The sequence below is a fragment of the Aythya marila genome (genome assembly GCF_965140915.1).
Source record: "Aythya marila genome assembly, contig: HAP1_HAP1_SCAFFOLD_154, whole genome shotgun sequence".
Lineage (NCBI taxonomy): Eukaryota > Metazoa > Chordata > Aves > Anseriformes > Anatidae > Aythya > Aythya marila.
In genome coordinates, this window is record NW_028137218.1 from 1,452,643 (window position 1) to 1,470,736 (window position 18,094).

Sequence of the window (18,094 nt, forward strand, 5' to 3'; positions counted from 1 at the left end):
CCTGGGTGGGCTAGAAAGAGGCTTCCTGAGCACAACAGCTCCTTGTGACCCCTGTGGATGCTGGCTGTGAGGTCACTTCTGTCCCAGCCCCTGTCTGGACAACAGCAGGGAGGCAGAGCCTCTGAGGTCACAAAGGCTTTCAGGAAGCTGCCCCCAACAGGGTGACTCCTTTGGGGAGGCCAGGGGAAATCTGGGTGAATAAAGGTGGGAAATTTAGGGGAGAGAAGAGGGACTTGGCTAACAGAAAGGAAAGATCTGGAAGAGGTGAGAGGGGTTCAGGCAAGGCTGTGCTGCTGCAACACTTACTAGGAAAACATCCAGGTCAAGCCCTGGCAATATTTCTAAGCAGTAACTGTAAGCCTTACCGCTACATCTAAATGCTATCCCTCTCTCTGCAAGGAATCCACTACTCTTACTCCTAACCCCAAATCTCACCTGGTGTGGGTGTTGCGTTAAGGGGTGTAGCTGATTAACCGTTACGGGCCCGGTCAGATTCAGGGTACTGAACCAGTTGGACATTCACCAAAAACACATTAACCGTCTGGGGGTCCAGACAGACATTCACCATCAACGCATTAACGGTCTGGGGGTCCGTTCAGACATTCACCAAAAACGCATTAACCGTCTGGGGGTCTGTTCAGACATTCACCAAAAACGCATTAACCTTCTGGGGGTCCGTTTGGACATTCACCAAAAATGCATCAACCGTCTGGGGGTCTGGTTAGATTCAGAACACTGAACTATCACGGATAACCACCCTCACCCTCGTTGCATTAATGAGAGCTATTACAATGCAATCAAGTATGGTTTATTACAGCAACAGATAATCAGGTTCTTTTGGATTGCCGGTGATAGGGACTGTCTGCAAAAGCAAGCTAGTATGCATGAAATACACAGGTGTTATAGGTGTTACAGATGTTACAGGTGTTATAGGTGTTGTAGGTGTTACAGATGTTACAGGTGTTATAGATGTTATAGATGTTACAGGTGTTACAGGTGTCACAGGTGCGCAGCCTAGAAATAAACGCGTTAAAAGGATCAAAGACTCTATAGAGATTTATAAGCAAGTATTCAGATGTCACCCAAAGGCGTCCCAATGAGGGGGGAAGAGAGGCTCAGCCCGTTGACTGATCCCAGGAGTCAGGAGGTCCTAAGGATGTTGTATTTCCTCGGGATGGTATCTCCCCTGACGGTGGTATCTTCCCTAACATCCCCTCTCTCTTGGGCCAATTTATATTATTTTCTATGTTTTAGGTGGAGCTTGAGTGGCTCTAGTCAAGCATATCTTAGTTATGATTGGCGTAAAGTTTTCCCGTCTCCGTTTAAAGTAATAGCCTTCGAGAAATTCAGAGCGCATGCTCAGTGAGGGGTGGTCGCCCCTTGGAGGCGGGTAGCTTTTGGGATGGAGGTGTGTTTTGGTATTATAATGATATTATAATGAGCAAAAAGTACACTAGGGTCCAGCATTTGTCAAAACATGACAGGTCTTTGGCTTAGGGTAGCAAAAAGTGCAGCCTTGTGCACAAGAACAATCGAGGCCCCACCTGATTACAGAGCCTAGCCGTGGTGTCTCCACTCCACTCTACGCTCCGTGCTGGTCCTTGGAGCTAGCACACCAAGTTTCCCCAGTGCGATAGCATCTAAGGTTGGGAGCCTAGGAAATGCACAGGTAATGCAGTTATGCCCTACCCTGAAAGCCTCTTCAATGCTGTACCTTTTCCTTAAAAATGGGAATGTTAGTTTTATTTTCCTAGTTACTTCAGGCATTTACACCAGAGGCAGTCCACTCATGTGCCTAAGCTCTCAAACACCTTTTAGAAAGTACTGTCTCTAAATTACCACTTCTCCATTAATCTACTCCCAATTTTGGGGAGGAGAGAGATATGTTAAAGGAGAGGTTTATATTATTTAGCTAAATGACAAGGGACAGCTCGCAGGTGAGTGACAAGGCACAAAGGGAGGCCACATTTTTAGGCAGTCTGCACTGACAAAACTCTAATACCTACATTCCCAGTCTCTGAAGTCCTAACTTAAAGGATTACCGCTAAGACAGACATCTTTGTGCACCTCAAATGTCAAATGGTGTTTACATTTGAACAACTCACTGCTCTTCTCTATCTCCTGTAATTACTGTGGGAGTTTAGCCTATATTATTTTTTACATATCTGAGCAGAGGTGAAAGAAATCCCAAATTGTGTGGGTTTGTGGCTGATAAGGAAGGTTCTGGCCCCCTTTACAGGCCTAGGACATCAAACTCAGAATGAGATGCATCAATTGACTCCCTGTGATCACTTCCCTCAGCTTGGGAAAATGTGATCCCTGCCAATCACATTCTGGGTGTCCTGCCTAAAAGTGGAAGAAGACAAGGTGATTCTTTGATGAATCTTCTCCCAGTAGGAGAAATGACACTGCTGGAAGTAAGTGTCTCTCCCCAGCTCAGAGAGGGAACATCAGGGATTGCTTCAGCCTGATTCAAAATCATTTCCCTGGAGTTCCCTCGTGTCAAGAGCTCCCTATGCTGCTAAGCTGGGCCGGGCTCCTGGGCCCAAGGGGAGCTCCTGGCAAGCGGGCAGCACTGCAGAGAGACAGCTCTGCCCAGGAGCAGCTCCTCTGCACAGCACAGCAGCAGGGCTGGGGGCACTGCCTGCAGGGGACAAGGGACAAGGGTGGCTGAGAGAAGGAAGGGAGATGTTAAAGGCAGCGTGGAGGGGGGTATGCTGAGAGCTAATATCGTCTACCTGTAAAGCTATCACTGCTCAGAGAAGATGATGGTAGTGGACACCTCCAGAGGTCCCTTCTGACTCAGGGGAGAAGGGGCTGGAATGTGCAGTCAGAGTGTATGACAATCCTGTGTTTTGAGGCCTTTATGGTGTTTGTAATCCCTGCTTCTCAAGGTTACCCAGTGAGTGGGGTAATTCTCAAAACAATGTTCTTCCCCAAGGGAACCTGGAGTACAGCTGGTACAAGAATACTACTGAAAACTTCCCAGAAACTCTACCAGGCATTCCAGAATAAAGAAATCACAAACTTGTGATCACAAATAAGGAGATCGGTTCCAGGGCAGATGTGTTCTGTAGCAGAGAGGGCATTGAGGCAGGCAAGGCTTTTTCCTGCACTGAGGCCACTCGGGAGCCACCAGGAGCCAGAAAGGACAGCAGGAAGAGGTTCTTCACCAAGAGGGTGGTTGCACACTGGAACAGGCTCCCCAGGGAAGTGGTCACTGCACTGAGCCTGTCTGAATTTAAGAAGAGATTGGACTGTGCACTTAGTCACATGGTCTGAACTTTTGGGTAGACATGTGCGGTGTCAAGAGTTGGACTTGATGATCCATAAGGGTCCCTTCCAACTCAGGATATTCTATGATTCTATGATTCTATGATTCTATCATGGGAAGGTCTATGCGACACTGGGCCTACTGGCACCAGATGGGATGCGCCCCTCTCAGAGGGGGAGAAGGATTTTTGCCCAGGAGTTAGTGGAGCTGATAGACAGGACTTTAAACTAGAGTTGAAGGGGGAAAGGGATAAAATAAGGCCCGCCGGTGATAAGCTAAGTGATGGAGTGCAAAACCTTGTCAGATGTCAAGTGGGAATATCACAAGGCTGACACAAGCAGGTCCAGGAGGTTCCTAAATCACCGCGATGATAACTTCTTGGTGCAAGTGTTAAGGGAGACAACTAGGAAAGGTGCCCTCCTAGATCTGTTGCTGGAGTATACAGAGAGTTTTGTGGGGGCTGTGGAAATTGGTGGCTGTCTTGGTCATAGTGACCATGAAGTGGTTGAGCTTAAAATTTTTGTGACAGGAGGAAAACTGCTACCAAAACTTCAGCCCTGGATATGGGGAGAGCAGACTTCAGGCTGCTTAGAGGGCTAGTTAGCAAGGTCCCCTGGGAAACTGCTTTTGAAGGTGTCAGCATCCATCAGTGCTGGTCAGTCTTTAAACACTGCATCCTAAAAACACAGGTAGTCAAGAAGGTGGGGAAGAAGGCCAGCTTGGCTGACCAGGGATCTTATTCTGGAGCAGAGGGATGAAAAGAAAGTGTATGGCTGTTGGAAGCAAGGTCAGGCAAAGTGGAAGGACTACAGGGATGCTGTTCGCTTTTGTAGGGAGAAGATTCCTGTGGCCAAAGCCCAATTAGAGTTGAAGCTGGCCACATCTGTGGGTGACAATAAAAAGTTTTCTTTTAAATATCTGAATAGAAAAAGGAGGATCAGAGAAAATATAGATCCTCTACTTGATGGGGAAGGTCACCTCACAGACAAGGACATAGGAAAAGCAAAGATGTTTAATGCCTTCTTTGCCTCCGTCTTCAATGCCGAGGATGGGCTTCAGGACCCTGGGTGCCCTGAGCTGGAGAACCGTGACAGTGGGAATGATAAACGCCCAACTGACCCTCAAAGTGTGTGTGATTTGCTGCTACACCTGGATCCATTCAAGTCCATGGGTGTCCTGGTTTCAGTTAGGACAGAGTTAATTTTCCTCCTAGTAGCTGGTAGAATGCTATGTTTTGGCTTAGGATGAGAAGAGTGCTGATAACACCCCAATGTTTTAATTGTTGCAGAGCAGTGCTTATACTAAGCCAAGGACGTCTCAGCTTCTTGCTCTGTCCTGCCAACGGGCAGGCTGGGGGTGCAGCAAGAGCTGGGAGGGGACAGACCCAGGACAGGTGACCCAAACTAGCCAAAGGGGTATGCCATACCATCTGACGTCATGCTAAACAACATATAAGGGTGGCTAGCCGGGGGAGGGGGCCGGACTGCTCGGGGTTAGGCTGGGCATTGGTCAGCAGGTGGTGAGCAGGTGCATTGTGCATCACTTGTTTGTACACATTATTAGTAGTAGTACTATTATCATCATTGTTATTATTCTTATTATTGTTATTATTATTTTTATTGTCTTATTAAACTGTCTTTATCTCAACTTATGGGCTTCACTTTCCGTTTCTCTCCCCCATCCCAGAGAGGGAAGGGGGAAGGTGAGCGAATGGCTGTGTGGTGTTTAGCTGCTGGCCGGGTTAAACCACGACAATGGGTCCGGATGGGATTCATCCCAGAGTGCTCAGAGAGCTGGCTGACATTATCACAGGGCCTCTCTCAATTATTATAAATATAAATATTATATAAATATAAATTATATATAAATATATATTATTATAAATAAATATCTTGGGTGAATAACTGGCTGACGGGTAGCACTCAAAGGGTTGTGGTAAATGGCTCCACATCAGGTTGGCAGCCAGTCACCAGTGGGGTCCCTCAAGGCTTCGTTTTAGGGCCAGTTCAATTAAATGTTTGTATAAACAATTTGGATGTAGGACTAGAAGGTGTTTATAGCTAATTTGATTATGATACTAAACTGGGAGGAGTTGTTGACTCTGTTGAGGGTGAAAATGCCTTGCAGAGAGATCTGGACAGATTAGAGAGATGGGTGATCACCAACTGCATGAAGTTTAAGAAGACCAAGTGCCGGGTCCTGCTGGTCACTAAAAAGAATAGATCAGCACCTGCCCCTCCACTCCACCTCGTGAGGAAGCTGTAGACTACGATGGGGTCTCCCGTCAGCCTCTTCTTTCCCAGGCTGAACAGTCCAAGTGACCTTTTCCGCTCCTCATACATCTTCCCCTCTAGGCCCTTCACCATCTTTGTTGCCCTCCTCTGGACACTCTTCTATAGTTTCATGTCCTTTTTATACTGTGGTGCCCAGAACTGCACACAGTACTCGAGGAGAGGCCACATCAGCGCAGAGTAGAGCAGGACAGTCACTTCCCTCAACCAACTAGCAAAGCCATACTTGATGCACCCCAGGATACGGTTGGTTCTCCTGCCTGCCAGGGCACTCTACTGGCTCATATTCAGCTTGCTGTCAACCACAACCCCCAGATCTCTCTCTGTGGGGCTGCTCTGCAGCGTCTCGTCCCCCAGTCTGTAAGCATAGCCAGGGTTGCCCCATCCCAGCTACAGGACCCAGCACTTTCTCTTTTAAAACTTCATGCAGTTGGTGATTGCCCAGCTCTCCAATCTATCTCTGCAAGGCTTTTCCACCTTCAATGGAGTCAACAACTCCTCCAAGTTTAGTATCATCAGCAAATTAGCTCAAAACACCTTCTAGTCCTACATCCACATTGTTTATAAAAACATTTGGGTAGACCTGTGTGGAGCTAGGAGTTGGATTCAATGATCATTATGTGTCTCTTTTAACTTGGGATATTCTATGATTCTATAGTAATATTCATAGTTATGAATATAAATATACATAACTATGGGCATATATATAGGAAAAAAAAAATCCGTGATTAATTTCTGGCAATTTCCAAATGCCTCTTGAACACTGACAGGCATGGGGCATCAGTCAGGTCTCTAGGGAGCCTGTTCCACATTTAACCACCCTCACAGTACAAAATTTTTTCCTGATGTCCCATCTGAACGTCCTCTTGTGCAGCTTTGTGCCATTCCCATACCTTCTGTGGTCAGTTACCAAGGAGAAAAGACCATCACCTCCCTCACCACTTCCCCCACTCAGGAAGATGTTGAGGACAATGCGGTCACCCCTCAGCCTTCTTTTCTCCAGACTAGACAACCCAAGTGTCTTCAGCCTCTTCTCATACCCTTTAACCAGCATTCCCCCTTTTCTATTGGTTTCCAGACCAACAAATCCCTGATCAGATAATCTCACTGGAAAAAATATTTTCTCTCTCTCCCGTGCTATCTTCAGTCAGTGTGATTGACCATGTCTGGTTCCCTCACTGCCTCCTTTATCAATTGTCAGTCAGGTTTGTGTCCTCAGATGTTTTGTGGTTTATCCCCAGCTGTTAGCAAAGCACAACACAGCCACTGTCTTCCTGACTCTCCTTAACAGAACCGGGGGAGAAAAATAGGAGAAAGATAGGGATAGAATCTTTATCAGGGATTGTAGCTCTAGGAAAGGGGCAATCCCTTTAAACTACAAGACAGTACATTTACATTAAATCTAAAGAAGAAAATCTTCACTGGGAGGATGGTGAGGGACTGGAACATGTTGCCGAGAGAAGTTTTGGATGCCCCCTCCCTGATAGTGTCCAGGGCTAGGATGGATGGGACCTTGAGCAACACTAGTAGGATTTGTTCCTGCCCATGGCAGGGGGGACTGGAACTTGATGGTCTTTGGGGTCCCTTTAACCCAAAGCATTGTATGTTTCTATGACTCTGTGGGCTGACAAGTGGTTTTGTAGCATATGTAGACAGAGAGATTTGAGTTTCTGATGTTCTGCTGATGACACCAAACTTGGAGGAGTTGTGGACTCAAATGAGGGCGTAAAGGCCTTACAGAGGGATCTGGACAGGTTGGAGAGCTGGGCGATCACCAACCGCATGAAGTTCAATAAGAGCAAGTGCCGGGTCCTGCACCTGGGACGGGGAAACCCTGGCTGCATGTACAGACTGGGTGATGAGATGCTGGAGAGCAGCCTAGAAGAGAGGGATCTGGGGGTTGTGGTAGACAGCAAGTTGAATATGAGCCAGCAGTGTGCCCTGGCAGCCAGGAGGGCCAATCGTGTCCTGGGGTGCATCAAGCACGGCATCGCTAGTAGGTCAAGGGAGGTGATTGTCCCGCTCTACTCTGCGCTGGTGCGGCCTCACCTCGAGTACTGTGTGCAGTTCTGGGCACCACAGTATAAAAAGGACATGAAACTGTTGGAAAGTGTCCAGAGGAGGGCTACGAAGATGGTGAAAGGCCTGGAGGGGAAGACGTACGAGGAACGGCTGAGGTCACTGGGCCTGTTCAGCCTGGAGAAGAGGAGGCTGACGGGAGACCTCATCACAGTCTACAACTTCCTCGTAAGGGGGTGTCGAGAGGCAGGAGACCTTTTCTCCATTAACACTAGTGACAGGACCCGCGGGAACGGGGTTAAGCTGAGGCAGGGGAAATTTAGGCTGGACGTCAGGAGGGGGTTCTTCACAGAGAGGGTGGTTGCACACTGGAACAGGCTCCCCAGGGAAGTGGTCACTGCACCGAGCCTGTCTGAATTTAAGAAGAGATTGGACTGTGAACTTAGGCACATGGTCTGAACTTTTGGGTAGACCTGTGTGGTGTCAAGAGTTGGACTTGATGATCCTTAAGGGTCCCTTCCAACTCAGGATATTCTATGATTCTATGATTCTATGATTCTGTGGAAAAGTCGTGTCATCTCTTCCCCCACACACACTCCACAATATCTACAAGTGCTTGGAAGAGGTGGTATTCACCCTGCCTTTCACGTTGAGGGTGTCTGGTCACATAATGAGACAAGAACAGATGATTCTCCTGCCAACATCTTCTATGGAATTAGGAGCAAAGACAGCACTGGAAATAAGTCCCGATCAAAACTTTAGAGCAGTGGTTGTATCCCAAAAGACTGCCTGAGTGTGATTCAAAGTTGATTTCCGTGGAGGCCCAGGGACTTGTCAAGAGCTCCCTGTGCTGATGAGCTGGGCCGGGCTCTTGGGCCCAAAGGGAGCTCCTAGCAAGCGGGCAGTGCTGCAGAGAGACAGCTCTGCCCAGGAGCAGCTCCTCTGCACAGCGCAGCAGGGCTGGGGGCACTGCCTGCAGGGGACAAGGGACAAGGGTGGCTGAGAGAAGGGAGGGAGATGTTAAAGGCAGTGTGGAGGGGGGATGCTGAGAGCTCACGGTAGGAGAAATCTTCACAGCCCTGAACAGAGTAAGTCTCTGGCTACAGGGCAATGCAGCTGTTGTTCCTGGTGCCATCTCCAGATTTGCTGGAAAAACCCACAGCCTATGGGAGCTTTCAGGAGGACTCAGGACTCAGGAGGAGTTTTTTTTTGAATAAGAGGAAAATGACAAATTCCAGAGCAGGGATTACCTTCCAAAGCTGTCAGAGGGACAGGACGTGACGGCTCCTTCTAGAGGGGCTGGCTGCGGGCTGTGCAGGCAGGACTGGCCAGGGCTGTGGTGCAGAGCAGGGTCCCTGCTGTGCCCCAGGGGCTGTGTGCCGGGGCAGGGCCTCTGCCGCCTGCCAGGCTCAGCACTCAGCCTGCCTGGGGAGCTGCCCAGGACACTGCGGGGAGAAGCTGTGGGAGGAAGGAGGCCACCCAGAAGAGTAGGGGGGAGTCTTTCTGCTTCCCAGAGCCTGCTGCCTGGGGCAGGTACCTGTCTCAGAGACCACCACCAGTCCCTAGTGGTCTTTATCATGTACCTACAGGGCAGTACTGACCCTTCCAGAGAGCGAAGTTGACTAGCCTGATCTCTTAGGCATTCTTAGGCAACCAAATCAAAAGCTCCAGGCAGAAGCATGTATTCTTCCCTGGAAAAGGCAGTGTGTCTTGTTGAGGATGTTTCAATGAGATATGGCTTAGGTTTTGCTCAGAAAACACTATCTAACTTGCCTCTTTAAATTCCTCCATAAATAGGCTGCTATGCCCAGAAGCAGCAAATGTCCAACAGCAGCTTCCCCACCGAGTTCCTCCTCCTGCCATTTGCAGATACACGTGAGCTGCAGCTCCTGCACTTCGCGCTCTTCCTGGGCATCTACCTGGCTGCCCTCCTGGGCAACGGCCTCATCCTCACAGCCATAGCCTGCGACCACCACCTCCACACCCCCATGTACTTCTTCCTTCTCAACCTCGCCCTTATCGACCTGGGATCCATCTCCACCACTGTTCCCAAAGCTATGGCTAATTCCCTGTGGGACATCAGGGCCATTTCCTTCTTCGGTTGTGCTACCCAGGTCTTTATGTTTGTCACATTTGTCACAGCAGAGTTTTCTCTCCTCACCATCATGGCTTATGACCGCTACATTGCCATCTGCAACCCCCTGCACTACAGGACAATAATGGACAGCAGAGCTTGTGTCAACATGGCAGCAGCTGCCTGGGGCAGTACTTTTCTCTATGCTGTGCTGCACACTGCCAATACCTTTTCCCTTCCCCTCTGCCAAGGCAATGCCCTGGACCAGTTCTTCTGTGAAATTCCCCAGATCCTCAAGCTCTCCTGCACTGATGCCTATATCAAAGAGGCTAGGCTTATTGTGGTTAGTGCCTCTTTATTATTTGTGTGTTTTGTCTTCCTTGTGCTGTCCTATGTGCAGATCTTCAGGGTTGTGCTGAGGATCCCCTCACAGCAGGGCCGACATAAAGCTTTTTCCACATGCCTCCCTCACCTGGCCGTAGTCTCCCTTTTCACCAGCACTGCCATATTTGCCTACCTGAAGCCTCCCTCCATGTCCTCCTCATCCCTGAATCTTTTTCTGGCAGTTCTGTATTCGGTGGTGAGTCCAACAGTGAACCCCCTCATCTACAGCATGAGGAACCAGGAGCTGAAAGATGCGGTGTGGAAAGTGATGAATGAGTGTTTTTCAGAAGGAATAAACTGCCTGTCTTAGAATCATAGAAACATAGAACCGCCTGGTTTAGAAGAGACCTCAAAGATCATCTAGTTCCAACCCCCCCACCCTGGGATAGTATGTCACCCACTAGATTAAGTTTGCCAGGGCCCCATTCACCCAGACCTTGTAGACCTCCAAGGATGGGGCATCCAGAAGTTCTGTGGGCAACCTCTTACAGTGCCTCACCACCCTCTGAGTGAAGAAGTTTAAAACCATTCCCCCTTGTCCTGTCATTATTTGATTGAGCAAAGAGTTTTTCTCCATCTCTTCTTATGCCCCCTTTAATTACTGAGAAGATGCAATCATCACAGACTGCCCCTCGTAACCACCGTTCCCTGCACTGGGCTTTTGCTCCAGCTCAGACAGGTGGTTTGTAGGCAATGAATTCACCCTAAAGCCTTCTCTTCTGCAGGCTAAACCAACCCAACTCTCTCAGCCTTCCTTCATAGGAGGGGTGCTCCAGCTCCTTGATCATCTTTGTGGCCCTCCTCTGGACCTGTTTTAACAGATCAACAACCTTCTTGTGCTGGGGCACCAAACCTGGATTCAGTACTCCAAGTGGGGCCTCACAATAGCAGAGTAGAGGGGAACAATCACCTCCCTCGACCTTCTAGCCACTCATCCTTTGATGAATCCCGGGATGCAGTTGGCCTTCTGGGATGCAAGCTCACACTGATGGCTCATGTTGAACAGTTCATGTCCACGACAACAAGAATCTTCTCTGCAGGGCTGCTCTCAATGTGTTCTTCTTCCAGTCTGTCCTCGTGTCCGATTGCCCTGAGACAGGTGTAACGCCTTGCACTTGGACTTGCTGAACATCTTCAGTTTCTCATGGACCCACTTCACAAGCTAGTTCAGATCCCTTTGGATGGCATTCCCTCCCTTCTATTGCATCAACTGCACCACTGAGTTTAGTGTCACCTGCAAACTTGCAGAGGATGCACTCGAACCCACTGTCTAGTTCTTTTTCTGCATATCATTCATAATGTAACTCATTAAAGGCCCAGATGCAGGTTAGTTGTTTTTTTTTTGTTTGTTTGTTTGTTAGTTTTTTATTTTGTTTGAGTATATATTTTTCTTTATATTGCTTGTGAAATTATTGTCCACAAAGAAATGTCTTTGTTCATATTCTTTCATTTAAGTATCTACATGTCCCATGTGACTCCTGGACTTGGTGTAAACAAGGAGGCAGGCTCTCTGTGTATTTAAATAAAAAAACGACCCTGCAGTGATATGCTTGCCCGAGATCCTCCCTCAGAGACCTGCAGTGAAGCTGCAGGGGCACTTGGCTGTGTGCAGGGGTGGAGGGAAGAAGTGTCCTGGTACAGCAGCACTGCCAAGGAGCCCCAGAGCTTCTTCTTTCCCAAGCTGCTCTCCCTTTCACCTCGTACTCTCCTACAGAGCCCTTGTGTTGCTGCGAGGACTCATTGCTCTTGTCTCTTGCTCACCGTGCTGCTCCGGGGCAGTTCTGTGTCCACAGGCAGGGACAGGCCAGGGGCACTTCTCTAATACAGCTGGCTCTGTACCAGCATCTGCAGCATAAAAGGATCTGCTGAGGGCAGTGCCTGAAGGCTCAGATATTCTCCCAAAGCTACTCCCACAGATATTGCAAAGTAAAGATAACTTTTTGAAGTATAGATATAGTGCTAAATCTGGGTGGGAACAGGCAAAGGAGAGCTCTGCAACTGCAGGGAACACAGCATGTACAGGGAAAGCAGTCTGCTTCATTGTCATACCTCAGTTGACATTTTGTAGACTGAATACAGTGAATCACCCCAAAACATCTAATGACATTGGAAATAAGTTGGATGCAATGATCCTTGTGGGTCTCTTCCATCTTGGCTATTCCGTGAGTCTCTGACTCTGAAGGAGGCCAGCTATCTGTACACACCCTCCATGGCCAAAGAACCACTTGTGTGGGAGGCACTCAGTACAAGTGCCCCCATCCAGCTGGCTCTGCCTTCCCAGCCTGACCAGCACAACCCTGCAGAGTGCCCCACAGCCCCATGCACCACAGTCCCCTAGCTCTACAGAGCAGCACCGCCAGCTGAGGGGCTATGGGCAGCATGGGCAGGGGCTGCAGGAATGGCTGCTCAGGCCAGCCCAGACGTGCTGGCCTGGGACAAGGTTGTGTGGGACATGGGGTGTCCTGGGAGCAGAGCAGGGCTCTGTGTGTGTGCAGTGGTGGTGCCTGAGGAGCCCCAGGGCCAGCAGTGTGGTGCTGTTCTGGGGAATAAGGCTGGCCTGGGTGGTTGCAGGCTTCCCTGGTGAGTAGTGTCCTGGGGTATCTCCTGCAGATGGCAGCAGCAGGGACACTGCACTGACCCCCCACTTCTCCATTTGCTGCTTTGTTGCCATCCCAGCCTAGGCTGCTCTGCTGGGCCAGGCTGGGCTGGGCTGGGCTTAGCTGGGGAGACTAGAGGCAGGTGTGGAGAGCTGGGGAGGGTCTGGGATGTGCTGGCCTCCTAGGAGACACTGGGAGGACCAACAGGGTGGACACTGCCACTGTCCATTTCCACTTGCCTCTCTCACCTGGCTCTGGTCCCCCTGTTTGTGAGCACTGGCTCATTTGCCTACCTGAAGTTCCCTTCATTCTCCACCCCATCGACGCACCTGCTGGTGGCAGTTCTATACTCATCCCTGAATCTTTTGCTGGCGGTTCAGTACTCAGTGGTGCCTCCAGCAGTGACCTCCCTCATCTACTTCATAAGGAACCAGGAGCTCAGGGATGCAGTGAGGAAACTCTTTGAATACATGCTTCAAGCAAGTCTTTGCAGACATTCTTCTTCTACATTAATCACGTGCCTACAATCGTTTCAGGACACTGACGTTTTCTGAAATAAACTGTTACGACAATTGTCTTTAATTTTATTTATTTATTAATACCGTCTAAAGCTGGTGAATTTGACTTACTTTTATTCTTAGTGTCTGATATGTTTTTTTGTTTTGTTTTGTTTTGTTTTGTTTTGCTTGGTTTTTTTTTGTTTTGTTTTTTTTTTTTTTTTTTTTTTTTTTAAGTTTTGACCCAATGCTCTAATGTACTTATAGAACTGGGCTTCTTGTGCAGATAATGACAATAAAGAAGAGAACAGAATTTTACTGGTCTCATGTCCCATCTCCTCCCATCTCTTCTGCACCTGGGGGAGCAGCCCCAGCATGCACGAAGAGCTCAGACCAAGAGCCCAGCTGCCACATGGAGGAGCAGCCCCAGTGGCCTTTGGGGCTGTCCCTCACTGCCCACTGGGCTCTGCCTCTCTGCTGCCTGCAGGTCGGGGCTGCTGCTTCCCTGGAGCCATGGCCATGGCCAGCAGCAGGAAATGGCTGTTTCCCTGCTGCTCTCTTTGGGCTTCCACTTTGTTCTCTTGTTCCTTTGCATTTCTCTTAGCCCTCAGATCACGAGTATCTAGGTGACAGTCCTGATGTCTCCACAGTGGCATCTCTGCCATATCTTTGCACTCATCTTCCAAAGATAGTGTCAGAAATACAACCCAGGACACCTTCCCTGGACAGGCCTGTTACTTTTCTGGGCTTCACCATGGATCAGAGTCCCCTAGAGATCACTGAAAGACTGTGAGATGTCTTCTTGGTTGCACATAGCCTAGCAAATAGTAGCTGGCCTTTTACTAGCCTGGGAGTGTCCCAAAGGTGCTGGGACTGATGGCAAATGGTATCCTGGAGGGGAATCTGGAGCTGCCCTGTGCCTGGGCCAGGTCTCTTGTGCTGGCCTGGGGACTGGGGCTGGACCTGTGGGACACAGGCACTCTGTGCTGGGGATCTCCCAGGCAAGAGACCAGGACTCCTACAGCTTCATGGACCTCCATTTCCAGAGCCATGGCTGGCCCCAAAGGATCTACGTCCTTCAGGTGAATTTTCAGGATCTATATTCATCACAGGAGAAGAAATACTGATGGTCACCTGTACTTGCATTGTCATCGCTTTCTCCATCATGGTGTACTCCCTCATCTTCCAGGTACTTCCACCCATCTCGAATAAACAATCCCTCTTGAATGTCCCCTTTCCAGATGCCTGTCTGGACCTATGCACTTCCCATGGTTCTCCTGCTTTGTCCTCCCCTTACTCTTTGATCATTCAGACCGCTCTCACTGACCCAGTTGCTGCTTTGAGCTTCATTGAGTTCAAGCTTGCCCATCGATTAGCAGTCTGCCTAATTGTTTCTGTAGTAAGCTCCTCATCATTTATCATTGAATTAAGATCATATGGAATCATACTAATCTTAATACCTATAAATCTGACTGGAGACATACAAGATGAGGTGCTTGCTTTGCTGTTTGGAAAATTGCTGCATGTTTTCCTGTTGTTTGTTTTAAAATAAGGAAAAACCCTTCTGTGTGTAGACAGGTCTCTAAGGAAAGGAGGTGGGAGCTGGTGCAAAGGGGCTCTAACATCCAGCTGCAGACTTCAGTGCAGAAGTGTGGTGTAAGAAAAAGTGATACAAGCACCAGGTGGCCAATGAGAGAAATGTCAGGGTTGGGGTTGTGAGGAGCAAGGTTGTCCATGCACTGTCAGGCCTCAAGACTCTGCTATTCCTCCCTATGGGTGTCTGCATAGGAGAAGCCCTGGATTAATATCAATTGAAGAAAGATGCTCAATACTGAAATGCAACAATATTCATGCTTCCAAATGAGAAAAGATTTGTATTAGGTGCTTTTTGAAATCTTCCTCCTTAAATACAGCATGAAAGCTCCCCAATTAGTTGTCCAAGTCTTGAAGACTTGAATAAAACTATGGAAGACATATGGTTCCTTAGGTGTTTCTGCCTTATAATGAGTTCCATGGTGGATTTTGGTGCTCAGTCTGTGAACATCAGGTACTGAGAGGAGAATGATGCAACTACTTGAGAACATAAAGTCAGAAGGAAAAGTTGAAGTGACTTGGAGTATTAATGGGCCCCACTGAGGGCTGTTACCAAGAGATTCTCCTCAGGGACTTGTTAGGACAGATAATTGGAGGCCATGATTACAGATAGGCAAAGCACAGTGCTGAGAAAAGTCTGGGTTTGTTGTGCTGCAGTAAAAGGGCCAGGTCCTGACTCCAGCCACTAGAAGGGAATGTTCTGCACCCCCATGTCTGGCTCTGGGCTCCTTCTGGGGGTTTGTGGGGTGTGGTGGGCAGTGTGATGCCATAAGAAGAACAATGGTATGACACCTTCCTGCCTCTGCACAGGGTCTCAAGAAAGCAATGAGCCCCCTTGCAATGACTGTATCTCATCTCCTCAGAAGCTCTATCCAAGGGGACAAAAATGTCAGGGCTGCTGGTGCCTTCTCTTCTTGACAGTGCCCACCAATTTGTCCTCTCCAGACTTTCCTATGTTGCCCCACACTTTGCCCTATTTCCTTCAAATCTGCAGACACCCATCTCTGTTAACCACCTTGCTCTCATCCTAGCATTTCCGTGGTTTCACCAATGTCTCATTAACCCTCACCAGCTGTTCCTTGAAACACAAAACTGATCAAAGTGTCTGATCAAAGACACTCTTTGGGTGACCTCTAGCACCACAGCACAACTCTTTTTTTGGGACATTTTGTCTTCTTCATGGCCAATGCCAACCTTCCAAGGTGCATTTTCTGGCAGGTTTTTCTCTCCTGCTCTTTCCTACTAATAAAGAAAGTTCCACCTGGGCGGAAACCACTCCTAAAGTAGGCATCCCAACCCATTGGCCTTCTTGCGGCCTGTCAGCCAACCAGACAGATGTCACCTCATGAGCATCTTCCAAGCCATGGTCCTGCTGCTGGCCTTGCAGCTTCTTGTTTAGACATACCCAAGCCTTGTGCCTGCTGCTGTCCAGTTGTGTACTCAAACAGAAGGGACAGGACAACCCACATTCAGGCCTTCTTTCTGTCTGGGTCCTCCTGGGTATGTAGGCAGAGGGGATCCCACAGTCAGCATGCCAAACAGGTGCCTTCTGCTGGCCTACCAGGACCACTGGCAGATGTCAGCCAAAAAGTACAGATCCAGGGTATAAGTGTAACCTTTCAGATACTTCAGACAGAAGTGACCTCACAGTCCCTTTCTGTGACACGTTCCTGCTGCTGCCCTATCAACTGCAGAGACAGAAGTGACCTCACAGTCCCTTTCACAGGCCAGTTCCTCCTGCTGGTTTGGGAGATCCTGAGGCAGAACTGAGCTCATCAGAGCATTCCCACCCATCTCCTCCTTGTGGCCTACAAGCTGATCAAATCCATGGCCCCTCACGTTCATCTTTGAATGCCATGTGACTGCACAGCAATCTCATGGTTCCTGACCTGCCCCAAGAGAACAAGAACCTATGTTAAGGGTTAGGAAAAGGGTTAAAGGTGAGCAGGTTAATGCACAGGAAGACAGGCTTTGGAAGTTAGTTGTTCATGTATGGCATTAGGGACTATGGCAAACCTTTCTGGTTGAGAGATTAAGCAGATGTTTAGTGGGACGGTTTGGTGTTCTGCTTGTGGTGTCAGGTCTGTGGTTAGGGTATGGGCAAGTTGTTTGATTGAAGGTTTTGTTTAGGTCTGCAAGAAGACTAGGGATAAATAGAGCATTTTAGTGGTATTGTTAAGGGCAGGGATGAGGGTGAGCAAGAGAGGAAAGGTAATGGAAAGGGGTTATGGACTAATTTTGGCTTCAGGGGATATTGTGGTCAAAAATTAGAGCGGTGGATTCCTGTCAGGGTGTGGAGTGGCATTTAGATTTAGGTATTAATGTAAGAGGTTAAAATAGGGTAAGGGCCTCACATGGCTGCTTCAAGTCAGCTTTATGGTGGGATCAACATTTCCTGAATATTCTTACCTCTTCAAAATAGCTAGCTTCTGCTGTCCAAGCTCCTCTTTCCTCCCCCAAATCTTACATCTCTCCTGGCCAGGCTCCTCCTGCCTTCGTCGTAAAGAAGTGTTTACCAAAATCCAACCTAAACCTCCTCTGGAACAAGTTTAGCCTATTCCCCCTTGTCCTATAAAAGGGCACGTGGGAGAATAGACTACTGCCCACCTCTCTACTGGAGGATGAGGGTTGGGATTGCTCAGGTGGATCCCATCCAGCCCTACTGACTTGTGTACATCTAAGTGCTGTAGCAGGTCTCCAACCATGTCCTCATGGAATATGAGGGCCACATTCTGCTCCCCATCCCTTCCACCAATCAGGGGGATGGGTACCCAGAGAACAACTGGTCTTGCCGCTAAAGACTGAGGCAAAGATGGTATTAAGCACCTCAGCCTTTTCTTCATCTCTTGTCACTAAGTTTCCTCCTGTATCCAGTAAAGGATGAAGATTCTCTTTAGTCCTCCTTTTTGTGTTTCTGTATGTATAAAAACATTTTGTTATCTTTAACAGCAGTAGCGAGAGTGAGTGCCAGATGAGCTTTGGCCTTTCTAATTTTGTCCCTGCACAGCCTCATGACATCCTTATAGTCTTCCTGAGTGGCCTTCCCTCTTTTCCACAGGTCCTAAACCCTCTTTTTCTTCCTAAGCTCTAGCCACAACTCTCTGTTCAGCCAGGCCAGTCTTCTTCTATGCTGGCTCATCTTTGGGCACGTGGGGATGGAAAGTCTGCTCCTGAGCCTTGAAGATTTCCTTCTTGAAGAGTGCTCAACCTTTCTGGACCCCTCTGCCTTTCAGAACTGCCTCCCAAGGCACTCTGCCAACCAGTGTCCTGACCAGCTCAAAGTCTGCTTGTAGAATGCCTCATCTGTGTCCTCATCCTGGTTTGGCGGTCAATAAGATATCCCCACCAGGATGCCTGCTTCGTTG

At 48.7% G+C, this 18,094-nt stretch overlaps 1 protein-coding gene across 1 annotated transcript; it reads left to right on the plus strand.

Moving 5' to 3' along the window:
- Positions 1–9,404: 9,404 nt before the first annotated feature.
- Positions 9,405–10,352, plus strand: LOC309891091 (olfactory receptor 14A16-like; the record flags this gene model as incomplete). Its single annotated transcript, XM_082785473.1, has 1 exon — positions 9,405–10,352. One exon carries the CDS (start codon positions 9,405–9,407, stop codon positions 10,350–10,352), a length of 948 nt encoding a protein of 315 aa, XP_082641599.1.
- Positions 10,353–18,094: the final 7,742 nt, after the last annotated feature.